At 40.1% G+C, this 19,186-nt stretch overlaps 1 protein-coding gene across 5 annotated transcripts in view; it reads right to left on the bottom strand.

The window, feature by feature from the left end:
• The window catches only part of LOC148010385 (uncharacterized), a 164,056-nt gene extending 147,212 nt beyond the window's left edge, over positions 1-16,844 (bottom strand). For 4 of the 5 annotated variants that reach the window (XR_015689600.1, XM_087672208.1, XM_087672209.1 and 1 more), the window contains exon 1: positions 16,570-16,844. Coding sequence is in view for 3 of the 5 variants with exons in the window: in XM_087672208.1 (XP_087528334.1) it covers positions 16,570-16,769 (200 nt within the window). In the remaining 2 variants the exon portion in view is untranslated. Of the gene's footprint in view, positions 1-10,288; positions 15,865-16,031; positions 16,188-16,569 lie in introns of those variants that run through there. The other variant, XM_087672211.1, reaches the window with a different exon arrangement.
• Positions 16,845-19,186: the final 2,342 nt, after the last annotated feature.

Below are 19,186 nucleotides of genomic sequence, written 5' to 3'. Positions count from 1 at the left end.
TGAGCAATAGGGGCAAAAGTATCATGGAAATTAACACCTGGGCATTGTGCAAAACCTTTAACAACAAGGCCAGCCTTGTGGTTGTCCAAAGAGCCATCACTATGGTACTTGGTCTTGAAGACCCATTTGATACCAATCGCCTTCTTATGAGAGGGACGAGGCACAAGATACTAAGTGCCATTCCGCTCAATAGCCTCCAACTCGGCTTCCATCGCTTTCCACCAATGATCAGACTGTGAAGCCTCCTTTACTGTAGGCTCTGTAAACGCCCCGAACAATGTAGTATGCTTAACAATTATGATATTCGCTTGTTTTCAAGATTTAATATAAAAGAGAATGAACACTTAAAGCTGAAAATGAAAATTACTCACAAAATTACAGCCATGAAAATGTAAAAGTAATGGAGACAAGATTGAGGGTTGAAGATGGGCAAACCCCCCCCCCCCCCCCCGAAGGAATGTATTTCTGCTCAACCCAAGTCCCTTAGGAAAGAGCTCAGTTACAATCAACCTGAGAGTGAGGAGAAGTAATTCTCACTCTCATAAGATCATGCAAAGATGTACAAACACACATGCATTATCTATTATGCAATGATAAGAACTGGTTTCTTTACAATATGAGAAAATAAAGAGGGAAAATCAACCTTTCTCCATCGTTGATCAACAGTACATGGATAGGGCTTGCTTCTTGTTGCTAAAATGGAAGAAAGAGCTCAAGAAGGAGGTGTTGTAATGAATTTACAGGCTTGACGTCCTGTAAAACAGCAGTGATAGAAGAGGGAATTTGGAGGAATTTGATAATGGAGAAGTGGGAGATGATGATGGGGATGGATGGGATCCGTTTCTGGCTATCTGTGGGTGTTGTACATGAGTTTACAGCGAAGAAAAATGATGCTGAATGAAAAAAAACGAGCTCTTATTTATAGGAGAGAGAAGAGCTAGTACAAAAGGAGAAAGTGGAGTAGCACAAGACAAGTGTCCAGCCACATGTCATGAGATGTGACAAGTGGTGGGACACTTGGAAACTTGTGTGACAAGTGTCTTGACACTTATCTCTTCTCTATGGCCTTCCTTTTTGGGCTAAATACCATCAAGAATAGAAACAACCAAATTTAGTAAGCACAGTCAGAGTACAGAATTTACTATTTTTAGAATGACATCCCTATTTTTTAAGACTAGCATTTTTAGGCTAATTCGAGGCTCCTAAAATTTAGGGACCCCCCAATATGGATGTCATATGAAATCTTTTTCCGTGTAAATCGCAAAAACGGTATCAGAATCTTCATGTGACTTTCCTGTGCAAAGAAATGTGCATTTCAAGCTTTCAACCCACACATGCACATTGTACAAGCATTTCATGATCATGCCATCTTGTTGATTGTAATTGTTTGTTCTGGCGGATCTAGCCCACACTTCAAGGCATCAATCTTTTCTGTGTGCGAGTCTAACCCTGATATGCGTGAGTTCTGGTCACAGGCGCCCAATCGGACCATATAGGTGGAAGTGTAAACTATCTTTTCTCTAACCCACCACGTGGGTCCACCATAACCTGTGGACCACTCATCAGTGGCCAACTCGAATGCACTTTTCTTTATATCTAATTAGTGCAAAGGAAACAAATTTAATAAATTATTATATAGACAAATTAATGAAAAAGGATACAAATTCTGTTTCTATAGAGTTGTGACAGCCCTCTGGCTTTTATTCAGCTGTCCTCAGTTAAAAAGCTTCTTGATATGGCTGAACAATATCTGGGCAATCCTTCATGAATTTTTCATCTAGCCACTGTGCATTTGTTGTGGGTAGATTCTTGAATTTTAGTAAGAATTTTCATGTCACAAGGCCACTTCTCGTAGTTCGATCCTTGTGAAACAAAATCTGTTCAAGTTTCAAGAGTTGCTCTGTTTCTTCAACTTCTAGGGGATCTTCAGTAATGGATTCCTTTGGTTCTGGTCCTATGTAAGGTTTTAGCAAACTTACATGAAAAGCATTGTGTATTTTCCAATGAGCAGGAAGCTCAAGTCGATAAGAAACTTCATTTATTTTCTCAATCACTTTGAAGGGTCCAAAGTATCTACTGGAGAGCTTTGGAAAATATGAATTTTGACCGGAACCTTGTTTGAGCCTACTTTTATCAAACTTTAGCAAGACATATTGACCTTTTTCAAAAGCCAAAGGTCTTCTTTGTTTATCTGCTTGCTTCTTTTGTCGCTCTTAGGCAACTTTGATAGTGGCTCGAACTTGATCCATTGCTGTTTTTAAATCTGAAGCAAACTCATCAGCAGCAAAAATCTTATCTTTAGTGTGAATAATTGGAGGAGGAATCACTTTACCCTGTACTATTTCATTTGGAGCTTTCCTTATGGATGAGTGCACTGTATTGTTATAAGCAAACTCCAATAATGGAAGATATTTCTCTCATTGTAACTTATGTTCACTAACATAAGCTTTCAATATATCCAAAAGAGTGAGATTCATCACCTCTGTTTGGCCGTCAGTTTGAGGATGAAAAGCTGAGGAGAACTTTAAAGTGGTTTCCAAATTCTCAAATAAAACACACCAAAAGTTACTTGTGAATTTGGAGTCTCTATTTGAAATGATCTCAGAAGGCATACCATGTAATCTGAAGATATGTTAAATGAAAAGTCTTGCAGCTTGTGCGGATTTCAATGTTTTATGACAAGGAATAAAATGTGATTGCTTGCTGCATCGATCAATTATGACCCAAATCATATCATGACCTTGAGGTGTTCTTGGAATACCTAAGATGAAATCCATTGTGATAGATTCCCATGGATCTTTGGGCACTGGAAGAGGTTGCAACAATCCTGGAGTCTTCTGCCTATCATACTTGGATTTTTGGCATACTAGACAAGCCTCGATGAAGTTATGTGTATCTCTTCGTAATGTTGGCCAATAAAAGTAACGCTCAATTGCGCTTAGAGTGGCTGCCCTCCCTCTATGCTCTGTATAAGGGGGTTCATGACTTTCTTTAAGCACCTTTTGTCGAACAGGAAGAGTGACACAAAGGCGATTGTTCATGAGAACGTAACCGTCTTTGATGGAATAATCTGGATGAGAACCTCCTTACTGTAAATTTGACCAAATTGCTGCAAAATCAGTATCTTCATCATAAGTATTCTTCATCATTTGAAAATCTTCATGATGAGCCACTGTAATAGTTGCAATGTGAGGCACTCTAGAAAGTGCATCAGCAATTACATTTTGTTTCCCTGGAGTGTACATAATTTGAAAATGAAACATAGACAAGAAATTTTCCCATCTTGCATGTTTCTCCTGCAAATGCTTTTGAGTCTTGAAATACTTCAAGCTCTGATGATCAGTTTTAATAAGGAATTCATTGCCTAAAAGATAATGTTTCCATATCTTCAAAGCATAAACCGCTGCTAAGAGCTCCTTTTCATAAATGTCATACCTTTTCTTCACATCATTTAGACGGCGGCTTTCAAAGGCTATGGCATGGCCTTCTTGATTTAGCACTGCACCAATACAATCATCGCAAGCATCTGCTTCCACCACAAATGGTTTTACCAAATCTGGAATGATAGGAACAGGTCCAGAAGTAAGAGTTGTTTTCAACCTTGTGAAGGCTGCCTTCTCTTTTTCCTTCCATTGGAAAGAGGTCTTCTTCTTTGTAAGGTCATGAAGTGGAGAAGCCATATGTGCAAAATGCTTGATGAAGCAGCGGTAATAAGAGCATAAGCCAAGAAACGATCGCACCTCATGTACATCATGAAGATGAGGCCATTCTTGGATTATCTTGATCTTTTCAAGATCCATCTAAATCCCTTCAGAAGAGATAATATGCCCAAGGTAATTTATTTTATGCATGAAAAATTCACTCTTTTTACCATTTACCAAGAGTAATTGTAGAACAATCTTCAAGTGATGATGATGCTCCTCTTCATTCTTGCTAAAGACAAGAATATCATCAAAGAAAGTACCGACATATTATCGATGCTCTCTAAAGATGCGCTCCATCATTCGATTAAAGGTGACTGGTGCATTGGTTAATCCGAAAGGAACCACCAAGAATTTATAAAGACCGTATCAAGTGCGGAAAGTAGTTTTGTGTACATCTTGTGGTATTACCCTAATTTGATGATAACCACTCTTTAGATCAATGCGGCTGAAAACCTTGGAGCCTCCTAGACGATCCAAAATGTCATCAATTCTGGAAATAGAAAATCGATTCTTCACAGTGATTTTGTTGAGGGCTCGATAATCAATGTACATCCTGAATGTGCCATCTTTCTTTTGAACAAGAAGAACCGATGAACAAAATGGTGAGCTACTTGGCCTAATTAGCCCACGGTTGAGAGGTCTTCGACTTGCTTTCTGACTTCTTCTTGTTGAGGACGGCTCACACGATATGGTGCTATATTAGGAGGAGAACTGCCCGGAATAATATCAATATTATGGTCTTCTGGCCTTTCTGAGGGAAGTTGATAAGGAAGATCTTCCGAAAAACAATCTTTATACTTTTCCAAGAGCTGAAGTCGCTCTTGATTTTCAGCATTCATATTATCTTTTACATCAGTGACATAAAGCAAACAACATTGAACGCAATCCTTAATTGCTCTAGAGACTTGCATATGGCTTACCATAGGTATGGTGTCTCCAGAAACTCCAGCTTGGATCTCGTACTTCTTGCCTTTGTTGGTGAGTTCTACCTTCTTTTTCTGAGAGAAGATGGTTGAATCTACTCTATGATTCCAGGGCATGCCAAGAATCACATCGCAACCATCAAGGTCTCTGATACAGAAGGTATCTTCGTCACTGTAGCCTTGAATTTGAAACTTGAGCTTGCCAATATAGAGTGTCACAGTCTTCACTGCGTCACCTTCATCGGCATTTAAAGCTTAGTGAACTTCTGCCAGAGTATCCATCTCTTCATTCTTTAATCCAAGCCCTTTAGCTAATTGCAAGGAAATGACATTTTCATTCGCCCCAAGATCTATCAAGAATAGTGCTTGCTTACCTTGCAACTGTCCCCAAGCTTTTAATAATTTGCGCATCTCTGGAGTGTGAGTTGTGTTTGCAACTACATCACTGATAGCATTGATTTTCACTGGCGACTTAGGCTTGTTGTCAGAAACCTTGCTTTGTCCTTTGTTTGGACATTACTTCGCTATGTGGCCTGTTTATCCACATTTAAAGCACTTCCCTTCTTTCATGAAGCGCTGCTTTTCTTCTTCGGAAAGTTGCTTTACTTATGGGTATAGATTGGAGCGAAATTGAGGAGCATTAGGACGTGCATAGGGCTTCATCTTCTTTTGATTTGATGGCTGCTTTTGCCGCTGTTTTTGTCCTTCATTTGGGCTGAATACTCCTCATCATCAGCTACTCTCTTCTTATCATTCTTTTGAAATGATTTGTTGCCATTGTGCTCCATTTTCCATGTCTCAGCATGGTCAATGAGTTCCCTAAGACTAGAACAATGATAATGATTAAGAGCAGTACGAAGTTTAAAATGCAAACCTCCTTGAAACTTCCTAAGCTTTTCCGAACTGCTGATCTTCTTGAAATGTTGGACCTTCAAAAGTAGCTCCCAAAATCTCTTGGTATAGTCACCAAGTGACTCATTTTTCCTTTGCCAAAGCCGATCCTATTCCATTTTTACATCTCTTTTAAAATGAACAGGAAGAAATTGGCTTTGTATCATGCGAACAAAGAACCGCCATGATTTTGGGGCAGCATGATCATATTCCAACCCTGTCCACCAAGTATGGGCTAAGTCGGCCAAATGTAAAGCTGCAAACTTAATCTTTTCTTTTTCTTTATACTTGTCACGACCATACAAAATTTGAAATTGAGAAATAAACTTCAAAAGAAGATCAGGATTTCGGGAACCATCATACATACTGAACCTCATCTTCTTTTCAAGTTGAGATAATGACTTAGTCTTCTTCTTCTTCTTCTTCTTATACCTTCGTCCATGCCCGGATCTTGAGGTTGAAGATGATGAAGTGCTTGATGGGGATGAAGATGGAGACGAGGGTGAAGAATGTCGACACCTTTAACGATAATGAGGTCTTTGGTGCGCAGATCGGTCGCACATAGCTCACGTGGTGAATCCCGGAAGGTCCCCAAGAACAAAGCACTCTACTTTTTAGCACAAAAACCCATGTAAAAGCAAGCACGACAAGAGGCAAGAGACAAATTGGGTTCAATCTCCCCCATGCCTTGTGTGAGCGCTTCACAAAGCATATATTTAATGTATATTTTCAATCTTCATGCTCAAAAATAGCCCAATTACAAAAATATGACAAGCTTTTAGCTTTTGAGTTTGCTTTCTACCAAAAATAAGAAAATAAAGCTAATGGACGGTGCCCATAGAGTCTGGCACGCCCAATCTCAATGTCCAAATAGAAATAACATATCCAGGCGCATAGGCGCATACAAAATAATAATAAATAATCAATGTCTCTATAGACATAACAAAATATAGGCGTGGCGCCTATCAAAATATAGTCCAAAGGTCGAAAACCCGCTAGACTCCAATGCTTTCCTCCGCCACTGCTGCTATCTCTACACATCAACTGAAGCATTCACAATCGTTAGTAAAATAACACAATTAAACCAACAAAAGTAAATACCTAGCAGTCTTCAGCTACATAAATAAATCAACTGGTTAGAAATAAATCTTAACCTTAATTTATTACGAGTGCGCATTCTAAACTCATAAACGTTTATTAATTTAATATGCATTTTGCGGAATCACCCGCTATGGAATCACCCATGTACACACTAAATTAATGAAACGCCCGAAAAGGACAGGCGTCCCCATCAACTTCTCGCACAAAGAATCCTCTTTGCGTATGAGCCCCGGTCATCTAAGTAAGTTTACGGAATCCACCGTAAAACCTCACGGAATCCACCGTGGAATATGCCTCCTGGCATCATACCCCCGGGGTGGAATAGCAATTGACCTCAATTGCTATTAGCTCAATGTAGAGCTAACAGAGTGGGGAAAGCATTTAGGTCTCTAGCGTGCATCCATTGTGCTTCCTCTACAGGATGGTTCTTAAATTTCACTAGATATCTAGAATACCTTCGGCCAGTTCTAGTGGTCATGTAGTCAGTGTCTATAATGGCTTCTGATTCAAGTATTTCAGTCTCTTCTTCTAGTAAAGGTGGGTTTTCATAGACAGGGTGGATAGGTAATTGTCCTCTAAATGGTCTCAATAAACTAATATGAAATGTATTATGAATTTTCCAATGTGATGGCAGTTCTAACTTGAATGCATTGTCATTAATCTTATGAATGATTCTAAATGGTCCGTAGAATCTAGGAGCTAATTTGATAACTGGATGTCTATCTACACTTTGCAGTCTACGCTTTTCTATTCTAAGCCAAACATAATCATCAACTTTGAAATTCATGGCTTGTCTTTTCTTGTTGGCTTGTTTGGTATATGATTGTTGGGCTTTAGCAATCATATCCTTGACCTCATCAAAAATAGTGTTATGCATAACAGCAATATCATCGGCACTTTGTATTTTATTAGACAAAGAGGCAACAGGTGTAGACAATCTATATCCATAAATAACTTCAAAAGGTGCTTTCTTTGTAGATGTGTGCGGTGTATTGTTATATGCAAACTGTAATAAATGTAAATGAGTATCCCATGTCTGAGGTTTAGAGATAGTGTATGCACGTAAAAGATCTAGAATGGTGCTATTTGTGGCTTCTGTTTGTCCATTTGTTTCTGGATGAAATGCAGATGAGAAATCAATTTTTGTGCCTAGATTTGCAAACAGTGTAATCCAAAAATTATTACAAAATCTAGAATCTCTATCTGAAATAATCACTTTCGGCAATTCATGGTTAGTAAAAACAGTTTTCAAAAATAACTGTGCTGCTTGTGATACTGTTAAAGTTTTCTTACATGCAATGAAATATGCTTGCTTACTAAATCTATCTACAATTGTCCAAATCGTGTCATGGTTAGATTTAGTATTTGGTAAGCCAGTAATGAAATCCATAGATATATGTTCCCAAGGTTTAGATGGAATAGATAAAGGCATTAATAATCCATACTGTTTACCATGATGTCTTTTTATTCTTTGACAAATCAAACATTCAGAAACAAAATTAGATACATCTGCATCCATATGCGGCCAATAAAAATCTTCAATTAACATGCGTAATGTAGAAATGATACCCCTATGACCTTGATATGGGGGACAATGAATTTCATTCAAAATAAAATATCGGAATGGAATAGTAACACACAGTCTCTTTTCAAAGAACATGAATCCATCATTATATGACAATGAATCAACAGGAATGAAATTATTTTGAACTAATTTTTGCCAATCAGAATGAAAAGTAATATCCTGGTGATATGTGTCTTTCATAGCAATTAAAGAATCAAAAGATATGATAAAAATGTTATGAATTGCAGGTCTTCTACTTAATGCATCAGCAACTACATTTTCTTTTCCAGGTTGGTATTGAATGATAGGATGGAAACTTTGAATGAATGAAGCCCATTTGATATGACGGTCAGAAATTTGGGGTTGGCTAAGTAGATGTCTAATGCTTTGCTGGTCGGTCTTTATCATGAATTCTGAACCCATTAAATAATGCTTCCATTGTTTTAATGCTTGTACAACTGCTAAGAGTTCCTTGTCATAAGTGGAATATTTCAGCTCAGAGGGTTTCAGCTTAGAACTAGAATATGCTATTGGATGGTTGTCTTGCATAAGCACGGCTCCTATTCCTGATCCGCTAGCATCAGTCACAACTAGAAAGAATGGTCTGTTAAAGTCAGGCAATTGTAGAACAGGGGCATTGGTTAATGCACGTTTGAGTAAATCAAAGGATTTCTGCTGGTTTTCAGTCCATTGATAAACAATGCCTTTCTTAAGAAGTTTGGTCAGTGGTAAAGCAAGTAATAAGAAATTACGTACAAACTTCCTATAGAAACTAGCAAGACCAAGGAATGAGCGTAATTCATGTACATTTTTAGGAATAGGCCAATGCAATATTGCGTCAATTTTCTTAGGATCAACTTTAATTCCTTCTTTTGATACAATATGACCTAGATATTCTATTTCTGTCTTAAAGAATTCACTCTTTTCAGGATTTGCAAACAATTGATTTTCTTTCAGTAATTGAAAAACTAATGATAAATGCTCATAATGCTCTTTTTCACTTTGACTGAACACTAAAATATCATCAAAGAAAACAATCACACAATATTAATATTTTAGAAAAATACGGTTCATCATTCTACTGAAAGTAGCAGGTGCATTAGTTAATCCGAATGGCATAACTAAAAATTCGTAATGGCCAAACTGTGTCCTGAATGCAGTCTTAAATATGTCGGATCTATCTAGCCTCACCTGATGATATCCAGAATTAAGGTCAATTTTACTAAATATAGAAGATCCTTGCAGTTTGTCCATAAGGTCATCGACTCTAGGTATAGGATATCTATTCTTTACAGTGATCTTGTTTAATGCTCGGTAGTCAATACACATCCGATAAGTATTATTCTTTTTCTTGACTAAGAGCACAGGTGCACCGAATGGGGAACTGCTAGGTCGAATTAAACCTCTATTGAGTAATTCTTCAACTTGATTCTGGATTTCTTTTTGCTCTATTTGATTGTGCCTATATGGGGCTTTGCAAGGTGGTTGTGTGCCAGGTATTAGGTCAATCTTATGGTCTTCTGGACGTGATGGAGGTAAACCTGGTGGTAGGTCTTCTGCAAAACAGTCCTTAAAATATGCAAGAAATTCCTGATGCCTAGGGTGCATATGAGTTTCTTTTGCGTGCAATTCATTCACCCAAATGAGATATGATTTAGTGTTCTTGCGTAGTGCACGTTTTGCTTGAGTATCCGAAAGCAGTGGAAACATATGAGATGCACGCATACCAAACAATGTAATAGATTTTCCTTGAAAATTTATATTCATTGTGTGTGTGGAATAATCTATATTGGGATTATGTTGGTGTCTCCATGGCATTCCTAGAATAATGTCGCTAGACTGTAATGGGACAACTAAGAAATTTCTTCTTTCAATATATGGACCAATTTGAATTTCTAAGTCTTGAACTTCTTGTGTGCCATTGTACCTAGTACCTAAAAATGCAGCTTTTATGCGATAATGCGTAGGTACTGTATGCAATTTCAATTCCTTTACCAATTTTGCTGAAATAAAATCATGGGTACTACCGTCATCATGCAATATAGTTCTTTCTTTTCCATGCACCATACATTTCATAGTCAACAATGAATGTAAAGTAGGCATACCTGGTAAAGTATCGGAAGTAGTAGTAGGATCATCTTCTTCTTCAGTGAAATCCGGCATATCCTCATGCTCTTCTTCGTCCATAGCTCCAAGGTAGTTGATATGTGCTGATGGCTTCTTTGAATGACAATTTGCTGCGAGATGCCCTGGCTGGTGACACTTGTAGCATACTATGGGCTTGGCTTTGGTCACATTATTTGCAATGGCTGGGAGTCTGGGTATATTTGGATTTGCTTGTGGAATAGGCTTAGGATTTGGATTGACAGTGGATGGTAATGCAGGTGGTTTAGGCCAATTCTTGCGGAAAGATGGTGATGAGAAACGACCTGGATTAAACCTTCTGAAATTGGAATTGAATTGTTTAGATCCATAATTACCGTTTGCTTGGAATGGCTGTGGTCGTCGATCTCTTCCGCGTAACTTATCTTCAGTGTCGTGAGCTAAGGAGATGGCGTCTTTAAGGGTAGCAGGCTTGAACATATTCACTTCAGCGTAGTAATGTCCAAGAAGTCCAGACATATACTTCCGCTTATGTGTCGTCTCTGGTACGTCTTCAAGCATGCGTAGCTGTAGGAGTGCATTCCAAAAACGCTCTGTATACTGTGGAATAGGCTCACGATCGCGTTGTTGAAGTAAATCCCATTGCTTGATAGCCTTCTCATGAAATTGCGGTGGAAGGAAATTTTGCATGAACTTCTTCTTGAAATCTTCCCATGTAGCAGGACATTCTATGCTCTTGCGGACTACAGTCCACCAAAGTGATGCTCTGTCTATCAGATGATTAGTAACACACTTGATTTTATCTTTCTCGGGATAAGTTTCCTCATGGAAATAGTCATCAAACTGGCTAATGAATGATAAAACAGTCTTTCCTTCTCTTATGCCATTGAAAGTGCGAAACTTGAAACTTCGTTTACTTATCTTGGATTCCTTGCGAATGGTTTGTGCTTCAAGAGTGGCGTCGATGGTACGGCGAATCAGATCTTCAGCTTGAGGTTCTTCTTTATCAGTGGACGCTCCTTGTAGCTTTGTCAATTGCGCTTGCAAGGCTTGCCTAGCTCTTCGCTCTTCTTCCAATTGCAGCATGATAAGATCCAGCTTTTGTTCCATGGTAGGCTCGGGTAGATCGTCTTCAGCCATAGGATCATCCATATGTGGGGTAGTCATCCTGTAAAACTCAACAAACCTTTCTCACTCAAAATCGGTTAGCGGGATGAGCGTAGCTCAAATTTGGGGTTACAAGGCTATGTATTTTTTGGTATTTTCTTCTTCAATTTTCAGAAATTCTGCAATATTTCTATCTCCGTTTGCTGAAAGTACTTCAACAAACTTGTAGATAGGTAAAACAGCTTGCTGCGAACAACTTTCCAGTTCAGAGTTTTTGCATACGAACAAGTCTTCTATGAGTTTTAAGCACTAGTCAGTTCTGATTTAGTCTGACTTGCAGAGTTGCAGACTTAACAGACTTGCAGAGTTGTTGACTTGCTGGACTTAGGCCGACTTGCAGAACTTGCAGTACTTGATTAGAGTCGACTTGCGAAACTTGACTTCTGATGCGCAGGACCCGGAGTTTACAGACTTCTCTGCCTTAACTGACTGGAGTAATTTGGCTTAACTTAAAGAAGTTAAGCTTAAGAGCTTAATTGCAGACCGTCGTGAATTTCGTGAGGGGGGGGGGGGTCCGTTTTTTTCGCCGCGCGAAAAATTCGGACCTCCTCTGAGGCCACGATGAGAATTTTTTTAGAAGCTTTTAAGCTTCTTAAGCTTTTTTCAATGAAATAATGAGAAAAATTAATCAAGCTTATCTGTAACTCCACGACTTCATGAAGGAGATGGATGCGTGGTCCTCCGCCTGCAGAGCTTGGTCCTTCGCGATCTGACAGTGAAAACAGGGGTTCTTGATCGCCAGAAGTCTGTCTGTATCGACGGTTCGCGACGAGATTGACTGTAGAGGCCGTTTGTCCCTGGAGCTCCGCCTTCGCCCGAGATTGGTAGCGATTGGAAGCTCTTGATCTCTGCTCCGCTCTGATACCACTGGTGCGCAGATCGGTCGCAGATAGCTCACGTGGTGAATCCCGGAAGGTCCCCAAGAACAAAGCACTCTACTTTTTAGCACAAAAACCCATGTAAAAGCAAGCACGACAAGAGGCAAGAGACAAATTGGGTTCAATCTCCCCCATGCCTTGTGTGAGCGCTTCACAAAGCATGTATTTAATGTATATTTCCAATCTTCATGCTCAAAAATAGCCCAATTACAAAAATATGACAAGCTTTTAGCTTTTGAGTTTGCTTTCTACCAAAAATAAGAACATAAAGCTAATGGACAGTGCCCATAGAGTCTGGCACGCCCAATCTCAATGTCCAAATAGAAATAACATATCCAGGCGCATAGGCGCATACAAAATAATAATAAATAATCAATGTCTCTATAGACATAACAAAATATAGGCGTGGCGCCTATCAAAATATAGTCCAAAGGTCGAAAACCCGCTAGACTCCAATGCTTTCCTCCGCCACTGCTGCTATCTCTACACATCAACTGAAGCATTCACAATCGTTAGTAAAATAACACAATTAAACCAACAAAAGTGAATACCTAGCAGTCTTCAGCTACATAAATAAATCAACTGGTTAGAAATAAATCCTAACCTTAATTTATTACGAGTGCGCACTCTAAACTCATAAACGTTTATTAATTTAATATGCATTTTGCGGAATCACCCGCTATGGAATCACCCATGTACACACTAAATTAATGAAACGCCCGAAAAGGACAGGCGTCCCCATCAACTTCTCGCACAAAGAATCCTCTTTGCGTATGAGCCCCGGTCATCTAAGTAAGTTTACGGAATCCACCGTAAAACCTTACGGAATCCACCGTGGAATATGCCTCCTGGCATCAGTCTTCCACGAGAAGGATGTGACTCTTCGTCACTAGAAGAGGATCCATCAGAATAGGCGCCAGATGACTTTGAAGAAGAGGATGAGCTTCGACGCGATCTCTTTCTTTGTCCTAAAGTAGAATGGGACTGCCTCTTAGAAGTAGTTTGACTTCTTAATTGGCTCCTTTCATTGGTATGGCTTTGTCTCCTTGAAGCAGATGGACTTCTTTCCTTAAATTCTTTGGGATTCTCAACTTTTTCTAGTTTGAGAAGTTGCTCACGAATTTGCTGATTCTCCTCTCTAAGACTTTGAATGGCTTGAAGAATAGCACTCGACTGATCCATTGAGACTCTAAGAAAAATATACTCAAGCACTCAATGCAAGGGCTAAAAACAAACAAACTTATAATTGTAAGCACTACCAGTGCTGGGGTGAGGACCAAGCCAAAGCTCTGATACCACTGTGAACGTCCCTAACAACATAGTATGCTTAACAATTATGATATTCGCTTGTTTTCAAGATTTAATATAAAAGAGAATGAACACTTAAAGCTGAAAATGAAAATTACTCACAAAATTACAGCCATGAAAATGTAAAAGTAATGGAGACAAGATTGAGGGTTGAAGATGGGCAACCCCTCCCCCCCCCGAAGGAATGTATTTCTGCTCAACCCAAGTCCCTTAGGGAAGAGCTCAGTTACAATCAACCTGAGAGTGAGGAGAAGTAATTCTCACTCTCACAAGATTATGCAAAGATGTACAAACACACATGCATTATCTATTATGCAATGATAAGAACTGATTTCTTTACAGTATGAGAGAAGAAAGAGGGAAAATCAACCTTTCTACATCGTTGATCAGCAGTACATGGATAGGGCTTGCTTCTTGTTGCTAAAATGGAAGAAAGAGCTCAAGAAGAAGGTGTTGTAATGAATTTACAGGCTTGACGTCCTGTAAAACAACAATGATAAAAGAGGGAATTTGGAGGAATTTGATAATGGAGAAGTGGGAGATGATGATGGGGATGGATGGGGCCCGTTTCTGGCTATCTGTGGGTGCTGTACATGAGTTTACAGCAAAGAAAAATGATGCTGAATGAAGAAAAACGAGCTCTTATTTATAGGAGAGAGAAGAGCTAGTACAAAAGGGAAAAGTGGAGTAGCACAAGACAAGTGTCCAGCCACATGTTATGAGATGTAACAAGTGGTGGGACACTTAAAAACTTGTGTGACAAGTGTCTTGACACTTGTCTCTTCTCTATGGCCTTCCTTTTTGGGCTAAATACCATCAAGAATAGAAACAACCAAATTTAGTCAGCACAGTCAGAGTACAGAATTTACTATTTTTAGAATGATATCCCTATTTTTTAGGACGAGCATTTTTAGGCTAATTCGAGGCTCCTAAAATTTAGGAACCCCCCAATATGGATGTCATATGAAAGCTTTTTCTATGTACGTCGCAAAAACGGTATCAGAATCTTCATGTGACTTTTCTGTGCAAAGAAATGTGCATTTCAAGCTTTCAGCCCACACATGCACATTATATAAGCATTTCATGATCATGCCATCTTGTTGATTGTAACTGTCTGTTCTGGCGGATCTAGCCCACACTTCAAGGCATCAATCTTTTTTGTGTGCGAGTCTAACCCTGATATGCGTGAGTTCTGGTCACAGGCGCCCAATCGGGCCATATAGATGGAAGTGTGAACTATCTTTTCTCTAGCCCACCGTGTGGGTCCACCATAACCTGTGACCACTCATCAGTAGCCAGCTCGAATGCACTTTTCTTTATATCTAATTAGTGCAAAGGAAACAAATTTAATAAATCATTATATAGACAAATTAATGAAAAAGGATACAAATTTTGTTTCTATAGAGTTGTGACAGACTCTCTATCCTACATAACACGTAACATCAAACAGTAGTTAGAGCAAACAAGCTCCATAGTATGTGCTTGGTGCCGCCGTGACCTCTACGGTCCATCCTGCGGTTGCCACTCCTCATGAACCCCCTCGATCCCTAAATCTCGAAGTGTGTCATGGGCCCAACGAGGAGGAGGCCAAATCTCACCTCGGCGCTCTCCATCTACTGAAGTTTCTGGAAGGTCTACCGTCATCGAAGGACCAATCAGTGAATCCAATGGCTAGGAAGTAGACTCCTCATCTGAAGAAGAGTCCTCAAGAAACACAGACTCAAGTGGAACCGTCGCTAGGGCCTAGCTATCACCGGGATCTCCAAGTACAGGGTGATCCTCACCCCCCTCTGGGGTTGGAACCTCCACGAACAAAACATCACGGCTCATGTAGATATCCCGCTTAACAAGATCATACAATCGATAGCCTCAAGATTACGAGCTATAGCCCACAAACACCTATCTTCTAGAAGCCGCTTCAAATTTGTCACACTATGTCTTCGGGATGTGAATATAAGCATCGCATCCAAAAACCTTGAAATAAGAAACATCGGGCTTTGATCCAAAGTACGCCTCAAAAGGAGTCATACCAACAGCAACGGAAATAGGGAAACAATTAAGGATGTGAACTAAAGTAGCCACAACCTCAACCTACAGACACTGAGGTGTCTAACGATGCTCCATTATGGTACGGGTTATCCTGATCACACTGCGATTCTTCCGCTTCAAAATGCCATTCTTCTAAGGGGTGTTTGTATTGGCAAACTCCTGATGTATGCCATAATCTGTACAAAACCGAGTAAAGTCATTAGAAACAAATTCTCCGCCCTTATCTGATCATAAGGTCTTCAACTTCCGCCCCAATCAGTTCTCCTCAAAGAGGAACCAATCCTTGAAGTGGAAGCTTTAGAATCGTAAAATTTCATGCAATTTCAGTTTGAAAAATGCCTACCATCTACAGAAATATCAAGAAAGGCCTGGAAATTTTTGAAGTTGAACATTTCGAATTGGCTCCAGCAAAAACTTTTCGGTGGTCAACATTCAGAGAATGTTTTTTCTCTTGTTATATTATAGCCATCACAGTGGCCACACCCAGAGAGTCTTGATTAGTTTACTGTACTTATAGCCATGACAAATTAGGAAAAATGAGTGATTATTTCAGCACACGGTACACAATGACCACATTCAGACAGTCTTAATTAGTTTATCATAGCTTATAACCATCACAACTTTTGGAGAAATGAATGATTAGTTCAGTACACGATACACAATGACCACATTCTTAGAGTCTTTATTAGCTTATTACAGCTTATAACCATCACAAATTTGGAGAAATAGATGATTATCTCAGTACATGATAAAGCTAGTTTATTCTTTATTATAACCATCATAAATTCGGACAAAACAAATGATTAGCTCAGTACATGATAAAGCTACTTATAGTGAATGTGTGTGCCATTATTTTCTTGTACAGGTAGATGTGGACTAACAAGTGAAGAGGGCAGGTCTGGAGGGCTTGCAGGTCGGCATGGAGGGAAGGGAGGAGGTCGGGGGGGATGAAGTCCGGGAGGCCCTTGCGGGTGGACAGCAGGAGGCAGGGCGTCTCCAAGGGGGGGCATCGTGCTCCCAGAAACAGCATGCCAGCACGGGCCCTGCTCTCCCCGCAGCGAGAGCGAACCACGAACCTCATCTCTCTCTCTCTCTCTTTCTCTCTCTCTCCCCCCCCCGCTTGCACAGTGTCACGCACCCCTCACGTACCCCACCACACACACACTCTCCCTTTGTTTTTGTTTTTATTTTTTAACCCCTGAAATGTAAAACGGGCAGCTAGGCTTTTAGTCATCTTATTATTTTGAATGTTGTCATGAACATTTCGTGCACGTTCCGTTTACAATCTTATGCTCCAAGGTATGTACTAAGCTAGTCAAACTTTCAACCTCTTTTAAAACCTGCACTAGTTTATACTCTATATTACTCTAGTTGTAAGTTCGAGAGATCCCAAACTTTTGAAAAAATCTCTTAAACCTATAGCATTACCAAATTTGAAATTTGAAAATCTTTTCCCTCTCTCTTTAATAGCTATCACATCATGTGTGTCTCTCTCTCTCTCTCTCTCTCTCTCTCTCTCTCTCTCTGTGTGGGCCATGCAAAAACCCAATCAAAAGGGCTTAGGGAAAAACCAACCACTGCTCGCCAAACCGCTGACAAGAGTGACTAGATATTCTTAGCGAGAGGGCAAGAAATAAATCGATGACAAGCCGATTCCACACTGGTAGTGCAAAAGAAACAATTGCCGTTAGAGATTCGGCGCTTGGAAAGGGCGGAAGCAAGCGGAAGACCGCCAATCATCACCCTCCAAAGAAACACCTTGCATTTAAAAGGTGTCTTGTTCAACCAACCCTCCATCACAGTTGCCTTCCACCATGACTGAGATTTACACAATCCCCATACAGTATTAGCTTTAGCAACCAGCCAACCACTGATGATCTTTAATCAAGAGATGATACACCTGGTTAGCTGAGGCCTTTTCCAAATTCAAGCGACCTGCAAGGTCCCAGTCTTGCCAGGGACGATCCAAAGCAAAGGCAAGAAATTGTTGTTTGCTCTGGAGCACTAGCAAAAGCTATTTCCATAAATCACAGTATCCACGGGGAATTCTGAAAAGCCTCCTGGCTGTACGAAATGATATCAACACATTGCGACTGGCAAGGGTGGTATCTGCAAAACTGAAGTCAAGCCCAAACGTACCATGCGGTTAAATTTTGGTCTGAGCTCATGTTTGCCTTCCCAAGAAAGTAATCTCAAGGCTGTCAACAATTCCAGTTGAAAAGAGTTAGTATGTAAGCGATCCTCCATTGGATGCCACCGAGCCTTGTGGAGGACCAATTTCCAAGAGCATACCAAATGAGCAAGCAGGGACGAGAAAGGACTAGAAAACCGAGAGTCCACATTAAGAACATGCCACCAGGAGCTCCGAATTTGGGTATTACCATGCATTAGCCCGTGATCCTCCAGAAAATAACGGGCTATAACGACCCATGGGTGATGATCAAAGCACATGGCATGAAAGAGAGACCAACAAAGAGCCAGCATATGAGTTTTGGCATCCAAAACATCCCCACCGCCCATGCGTCTGGGATACATGCATGCGACCAAGAAATCCATGAAATACAGGCATGCAAGGAGTCCTTCTTCCATAACATGAAACGAATTGACTGAGTAAGAGTATTCAAAGTAGTAGGAGTCCAAGGCAGCAATGGCAAGAAATATGTGAGCATTGGCAACATAATTGTCTGAGCCACTTTGAGATGAACATGGAAGGGCCAAGCCTACGACTTCCAATACAAAAACTTGGCTACTAGTTTTTGTGAAATCCAGTCTAGTAATTGCTTTGGCCGAACATCAACACCTAAAGGGTACCCAAGATGCCTGATAATGAAACCACGGGAAACAACCGTTCCCTACCAACCCAATGACTATACATCTGACTTCGTGCAACTGAGAATGGCTAATTTGAAAGCATTAATGTGAAGACCATACGCCTGACCAAAGAGTGTCCAAACATCTAATGCTTTGCGAAGATTATCCTTGTCCGCACGCAAAATCATAAAACTGTTATCAACCAAAGATTGACTAATGAAGTGCTGTCCAAAAGGAAGCGACAATCCAGCCAACTGAGTTGAAGCTGCCATAGAAGATAACATCGACAGAACCGGATGAGTCGCAAGGGCAAAGAAGAGAGGGCTCAAAGGGCAACCCTGTCTCATAGAGCGTGTAAGGACAAATGGCTCGGTAACACCACCATTTAGCATCACTCGCGAAGAAGCCGCAACACTAATGGTGTAGATCAAGCGAGACATCTGAGTACCAAAGCCCATATTGGACATCAGTTCTACAATGAAAGACCAGTCTAAATAATCAAAAGCCTTTTCCAGGTTCAATTGAATCAATACCACTTTCTGATTAGAATGCCTTGCATAGTCAATAGCCATTTGCACATTCAAGATATTATGCAAAATGTTGCGGCCCTTAATGAAACCATATTGAAGAGGATGCACAATGGCTAGAAGATGCTTGTGGAGCCGATTCACCATCACTTTGGAAAAG

Source organism: Lygodium microphyllum, chromosome 29 (genome assembly GCF_053477565.2).
Source record: "Lygodium microphyllum isolate KBCC chromosome 29, Lygodium_microphyllum_v1.1.10, whole genome shotgun sequence".
NCBI classification, from domain to species: domain Eukaryota; kingdom Viridiplantae; phylum Streptophyta; class Polypodiopsida; order Schizaeales; family Lygodiaceae; genus Lygodium; species Lygodium microphyllum.
Note: the sequence above shows the minus strand (reverse complement) of the source record. Positions and strands in the feature narration are given on the sequence as shown.